The sequence below is a fragment of the Littorina saxatilis genome, linkage group LG10 (assembly GCF_037325665.1).
Source record: "Littorina saxatilis isolate snail1 linkage group LG10, US_GU_Lsax_2.0, whole genome shotgun sequence".
Lineage (NCBI taxonomy): Eukaryota > Metazoa > Mollusca > Gastropoda > Littorinimorpha > Littorinidae > Littorina > Littorina saxatilis.
The window spans coordinates 1,970,938-1,977,949 of NC_090254.1; the positions used below are offsets into that span (position 1 = coordinate 1,970,938).

Below are 7,012 nucleotides of genomic sequence, written 5' to 3' on the forward strand. Positions count from 1 at the left end.
GCTGTGCTAACTGGGTTTTGCTGTCCCCACAACTAGGGTCTATTTGGGACATGACGTGCTTATGTGCTAGGGGGCCATCCTGTATTACAACCAGTGACAAATGTGACCCTCCACCACGAAATGAGTCGCATGTCACCTCGCGTGGTTCTGCGCTAGGCTTGATATAAGTCCGGAGAGTGTCTGGTAACAGTATGAGGGTCACCTTAGTCACAGGTTTATAACTCAAACATTTTTCGCTCTTTTCTAAAACGGTTTTCACCACTGGATAGAGCATAAAAAACTCTTTAGGAAAATGTAAAAATATGAAAATCATGCAAAGGTGACATGCGACTCATTTCGTGGTGGAGGGTCACAAATGTTAAATTACTGGTAAACAGTTACAATCTGAATGAGTATGTTTGTGATGGGAGAAAGATTAGTGAGTTATTATTCTTTTATGAGTTTGTATAACATCCCAGGCTTTAGCTGTTTTGCATTCTCACTGTAAGGTTTCAAACAGGATTTCAGCTTAACTATTTACTGTTTGAAATTCTTTGTTGATGTGCTAGGTGTTTGTTGAAACATGTTGAAGTTAAGTGATGTACTAACTACTATTGAAAGATGTTGAAGTTAAGTGATGTACTAACTACTATTGAAACATGTTGAAGTTAAGTGATGTACTATATCTCCATTCAGGACACTCTGACAGTGCAGACAGAAAGCTCCAGTGATGAGATGATGCCCCCACCACCCTCCCCGACTCGCCGCGCCACCAGACTCAAGACACCTGAAAGAAGTTCTGCCAGGAAAACCAGGTCACATGACACAGGCATGGAGAGTTCTGACAGTGGAGTTGAGAGCAGCAAGTTGCCCGACAGCGTCACGAGCACCGATACAGAACCCCCCACTGCCGCTGAGGACGACATTCCTAAATCACCCGGACGACAACGGCGATCATCACGGAGGTCGACCACCCCTGACACCACTCGACTACCAGTGACCAGAAGCAAATCGCCCAAAACACCAGAGCAGGAGCCTGAAGCACCCAAGTCTCCAAGCCGATCTCCCGGCCGACGTGCAACAAGGGGAAGCCAGGCCGCGGAAAGCAAGAAGCCCGAGTCTGCCAGTCGCAGAGCAGCCAGGGGGGGCAAGGACCAAGAAGAGGAAGCTAAGTCTCCCGGCAGACTCTCCACACGCAGAGCCATGACTCCAGACCCCCTCAAAGTGTCAGAACCTGCCTCACCGTCACGACGATCCAGACGTCTTTCTCACACTCCAGAGCCTGCATCCCCTTCCAGGGTTTCCACTCCCCACACGAAGACTACGGAGAGATCGGTGTCCCCTCCACCCCCCTCCCCCAGCAGGGGGAGACGAGGCGTCAAGACGGACGTGCCGGCGGAGGGTGAGGAGGATCCCCTGTCTGCAACTCCCGGCAAACAAGTGCAGGATGCCGCTTCTGTCTCTCCTGCACGTAGACCTGCACGTTCTGAGAGGTCAGAGTCAGCGGACTCTGTACCAGCCTCTCCCAGCCGCCGATCAGCACGCTCTGACACAGACAAGCCCGCACCCGTGTCCCCCAGTCGCCGGTCTCTGCGAGCGTCCATGGAGAGGTCAGTGTCCGGAGATTCTGTGGAGTCCACCTCCGGTGCGTCCACAGGCCGGTCCAAGACACCTGAGCCTTCTTCACCTGCCCGCCTGAGAGGTAAGGGGAGCCAAGGTGAAGGTCAAGTGGCTATGGAGGTCAAGGACATTGCCATGGCGACGGAAGAACTGCGCAGCAATCGCAGGCAACAGAAGGAGTCTCTTCAGAGTAGTGTCAAGGCGGCCGAGGAGACAGGTATGGCAAAAAGCTTTCCTGCAAGTCTCTGCTTCTGTGTGTGTGTTTATGTGTTTGCCTTTCTGTATGTGTGTGTGATAAGTGTGTTTTAAATGTATGCAGGGTTGTATTGGGGCTCTGCTTTTAAAGTTGATGAGCTGTCAAGTATATGAGTATTTGCTCAACATGTGCAGAGAGTGGATGTGTGTCTTTTTTGAAGGTGATGACAATCTTGATTGCACACAGCTCACTGCATGATGAATGTTGTGTGTCCACAGGAGATGCGCCGAGCTTCCAGTTTGCTCCGCCCACCCCGCTGTCCAGAGTGCAAGCGGGTATGTTGTGTGGCAGTGGAGTCTGTGTTGTTTGCTGCATGGACCATACCATCTTACTGAAGGATGGTATCAGGTTGAGTTGAGCTCTTAGCTCATGGTGGAGTTGAGCTCTTGGCTCATGGTGGAGTTGAGCTCTTAGCTCATGGTGGAGTTGAGCTCTTGGCTCATGGTGGAGTTGAGCTCTTGGCTCATGGTGGAGTTGAGCTCTTGGCTCATGGTGGAGTTGAGCTCTTGGCTCATGGTGGCCAGACCGTGGGACACATCAGGAGCTGTACAGTTACACAGTCATAGTAGGAAATAAGTTGTTAGCTGTGTTGAAGTTCCCCCTGTCAATATGAAAGTTATGCTCTCTCTATTACATGCAGAGATAATGTTGCCATTCCTGAAGCTGGAGATTCAGGCAGTTTGATCAAAGTTCTAGCCAGTAGTTCTCTGGAAGAAAATAAAGGTCTGAGTCAAGGAAGAGGGACTTCCACGCTATATGTGGCTCTGAAACATTTTTCCCGGCAAAATGTGCATACCCAGCATGCACCTTAGTAGATGTGTGCTGATTAACTTTATTATTTAGGGGGGGGGGGGGGGGGGGGGGAGTGGGTATGGTGTATGATAGTTCACATATGATGGTTCACATTTGTTAGCAACAATAACATAACCAGAATGGGACGAAGACAATGAGCCAGTGAGAACGGAGTGATGACTGGCTGTGTTTGATTCCTGACAGACACAATGGGGGCCGGCCCTTCCTCCAACATGGCGGCGTTCATCTTCTCCCCGCCCATCACCCGCACCGCACGCAGCCGCACCACGTCCACATCATCTACACCATCCGTGGAGGCGCCCAGCAGATCTCTCCGGTCAGCGTCGGTAGAACCGGAGCCTGCAGTGGAAGAAGAAACGGCAGAGTCGGTGCCAGATGATGCTGCGTCTACCAGTGAGGTTGTCACGGAAACTGCACCAAGAAAAGTGAGACGACCCATGCAGAGGTGAGTGTGAGGTTGCTGTGCTGAACGCTGTCTTCTCCTTTCACTTTCATCTTCTTCTTCTTCTGCGTTCGTGGGCTGAAACTCCCACGTTCACTCATGTTTTTGCACGAGTGGAATTTTACGTGTATGACCGTTTTTACCCCGCCATTTAGGCAGCCATACGCCGCTTTCGGAGGAAGCATGCTGGGTATTTTCGTGTTTCTATAACCCACCGAACTCTGACATGGATTACAGGATCTTTTCCGTGCGCACTTGGTCTTGTGCTTGCGTGTACACACGAAGGGGGTTAAGTCACTAGCAGGTCTGCACATAAGTTGACCTGGGAGATCGAGAACATCTCCACTCTTAACCCACCAGACGGCAGCGACAGGGATTCGATCTCACGACCTGCCGATTAGGAGGCCGACGTTTTACCACCACGCCACTGCGCCCGTCTGGTTGCTGTGCTGAACGCTGTCTTCTCCTTTCACATTCATCTTCTTCTTCTTCTGCGTTCGTGGGCTGAAACTCCCACATACACTCGTGTTTTTTGCACGAGTGGAATTTTACGTGTATGACCGTTTTTTACCCCGCCATTTAGGCAGCCATACGCTGTTTTCGGAGGAAGCATGCTGGGTATTTTCGTGTTTCTATAACCCACCGAACTCTGACATGGATTACAGGATCTTTTTCGTGCGCACTTGGTCTTGTGCTTGCGTGTACACACGGGGGTGTTCGGACACCGAGGAGAGTCTGCACACAAAGTTGACTCTGAGAAATAAATCTCTCGCCGAACGTGGGGACGAACTCACGCTGACAGCGGCCAACTGGATACAAATCCAACGCGCTACCGACTGAGCTACATCCCCGCCTCCTTTCACATTCATTTCTAGGCATTGCTGTTGTGTCAATCACATGGCTGTTTCTGATGTTTGAATAAAGACCATATGCTATTGATACAGTCTTTCAGATGTACTCTGGATTTACAGTTTAGGTATTGTTATAATTTTGCAAGATTACTTGAATAAACCTTTCCATTCCATTTCCTGACAGTTCCTTTGAAGATTAGTCTTATTGCCTCAATCAATCAATGAATCTTATATCGCGCATATTCCGTGGGTACAGTTCTAGGCGCTCTGCAGTGATGCCGTGTGAGATGAAATTTTATACGGCCAGTAGATTGCAGCCATTTCGGCGCATATTTACCTTTCACGGCCTATTATTCCAAGTCACACGGGTATAGGTAGACAATTATTAACTGTGCCTAAGCAATTTTGCCAGGAAAGACCCTTTTGTCAATCGTGGGATCTTTAAGAATAAGAATAAGAATACTTTATTATCTCATAGAGAAATTCAGGGGTGGTACATAACAATAATACAAACAAGACATTGATTTTACATAAAACATATAGCACAATATAACATGGACATCTTTAAAGCACTGCGCTTACATATTCTCGCACACGTACGCGTATAACGAACTATGGCTAAACATCATTGCAAAATATCATAACATACAATGTATCGCAGGAAATATACGGTTGTACATAAAACCAATACATCCATGTACATTACTACTGATTGCACTGGCAGAAGAGGGGCTGAGTCGGGTATGTGGATGTGTTTACATGTTGCTAAGGGTGATGGATTTGGGGATGAAGCTGTTTTGCAGCCTGAGTGTCCTAGCTTTGTGCGTGCGAAGTCTACGGCCAGAGGGAAGGAGTTCATAGAGGTGGGCTAGGACATGGGACCTATCTGAAGCTGAACGTGCACACCCAATGTAGTGTACATTGCCTATCGGAGCACCCAGTTCCACTGCCCCCTCCCATTTTTTTTTTATTGGTACAAAATCTGATAGCACCCACTGATGACCAAGTACCCCACAATTTCATGTCCACCTTTTGCTGAGTGTGGTGTGGTGACGACTTCTTTGTGGCTGACAGTGCTTGCCTTAAGTTTGGCTACAAACAGACATTGCATTTTGTGTGGGAGGGGATGTGTCAACATGTTATGTCAGTCACACAGCTCATGCATGGTTGTGCTTCCAGCCGCAAGAAGAGCAGGACAGCGGTGCCCAGCGCCTCCCCCACCGACAGCCCCATCAACCTGGTGTCGCCCGGGCAACCCACCAGCGCAGACCCCCAGCCAGAGAGAGGATCGCGCCTGCCTGCCAGGAAAGCCAAGCCCCAGGCCACCACGCGCGGACGTGTGCTGAGGAAACGCAAAGCTAAACTGTGGTAGTGCTCTGTTTCTTGGATGGGATGCATTCACCGGGAAGAAAAAACTAAACTTTGATACTGTTCCGTGTCTATTGGAAATAAAACATTTCCTTACAGGGACTGCAAAGCTTAACTTTGATACTGTTCTGTGTCTATTGGAAATGAAACATTTCCTTACAGGGACTAAAAAGACGGACTGAAAAGCTCCACTTTGATGGAGTTCTGTGTCTATAGGAAGTGATGCCTTTACAGGGAGAGAAAAGCTAACGTTGTTAGTGGTCTTTGTAAAGCAGTGATGCCTTTGCTTGAAAGCATTTACATATTTATTATCATTTTGTGACAAGAAGTTTGAAAAGGGAGGGGGGCTGATATTTGTTGTATTTGATGTACATGCTCTAACCTGTTGCAAGGGAGGACAACTTAGTACAGCAAGTTAAAGCAATTCACAATGCTTGAAGCAAAATGTCATTTTCAATCATGGATGGGATTTGTATTGTTTTTGTGCGATTCTGCCTGTTTGCTCTGTATGGGTATATATTTGATCTTTCTATTGTGTAAATAGCTGTCATTGTTTATCGCAGATCTTGCTTGTTAGATGAAATGCATAAGTTGTTCTCATTGTTTGAGTGATGTAGTGGAGACTCAGTTTTGAAATGGTGAAAAAACTGTCATTTAAGAAGGATAGTCATTTTACAGAATCAAGTTGACTCATGATGTACTGTTCTATTTATCCCAGCTTGCTTTATTAAGCATGCATGAAGTTTTAATCCTGTCATCCGCAGTTTACAACAGATTTTTCATATTAATTCTGATTACATGTACCTGGTACCCATTGTGAGTGTGAACATGGAAGTGTTTTGAATGTTGTATGTAAACAAAGACATGTGTCGAGTACTGGAATAAAGTAGGACATGGAAAAAAAATGCCAGATATTTGTGAGAACATGTTTGTGTGAGAGAGAATGTGCGTACTACCTGTGTTTGCTGGGTGAGAGATCATGTATGGATGTCATTGTATGGGGCTGAGTGTACAGAGGAGGAGATGGTGTGTGAATAATAACCCAAGGACAAGGGCCTGAGTAAAGAAACAAAAGGAAATAAGCAATGTTAAAATAGATGACAGTGAGAGTAATTGACAGAGTAATTGACAGAGTAATATCCCTCTTCAAGTCTTCATTCCAAAGCCTCTTCTCTCAATGCTAAGAGACGATTATCATATTTTTTTCTTCTTCTCTGTAGTTACAGTGCTCACATCCCTTTGTGTAGATTCTATGAATAATTACACATCACTTGCAATGACACACCACAACGCAAACAGGCAACACAAGTATTGAGCAACATCATTTGAAATGTCAGTTTATTAGAGTTTGCATGGTATATGTGGACATAAAGAGGGCAGTTTACAGGCCGGTAGCAAGGGTCACTACAAGCCCTTGGAGGGGGAACATTGCACAGCATGCATAACGTCAGACACTTTCTTCCCGCTCGCTAGCTGGTTTCTCTTACATTATTATGTACACAACACTGACATGCACGTTTTGTTACAAAACTAAAAACACCAATCTCCAATCAATGACGATATTAAAGCTTGAGGAAAACCTCTTGTCCTTAAAGTACCAAAACACAACTATGCTACGTTTTTGATTTTGATAATTAATTAACAACACCTTTGTTTTTGTGCGCACATTCTAATCTACGTGAT

At 46.6% G+C, this 7,012-nt stretch overlaps 1 protein-coding gene across 1 annotated transcript in view; it reads left to right on the plus strand.

Moving 5' to 3' along the window:
- LOC138977933 (protein ELYS-like) overlaps positions 1 to 6,234 on the plus strand; it is a 44,817-nt gene extending 38,583 nt beyond the window's left edge. Inside the window, exons 35-38 of the mRNA XM_070350543.1 lie at positions 676 to 1,816; positions 2,074 to 2,130; positions 2,852 to 3,113; positions 5,141 to 6,234. Coding sequence (XP_070206644.1) covers positions 676 to 1,816; positions 2,074 to 2,130; positions 2,852 to 3,113; positions 5,141 to 5,333 — 1,653 coding nt within the window. The 3' untranslated portion in view covers positions 5,334 to 6,234. The remainder of the gene's footprint in view (positions 1 to 675; positions 1,817 to 2,073; positions 2,131 to 2,851; positions 3,114 to 5,140) is intronic.
- The last annotated feature ends 778 nt before the right edge of the window (positions 6,235 to 7,012 follow it).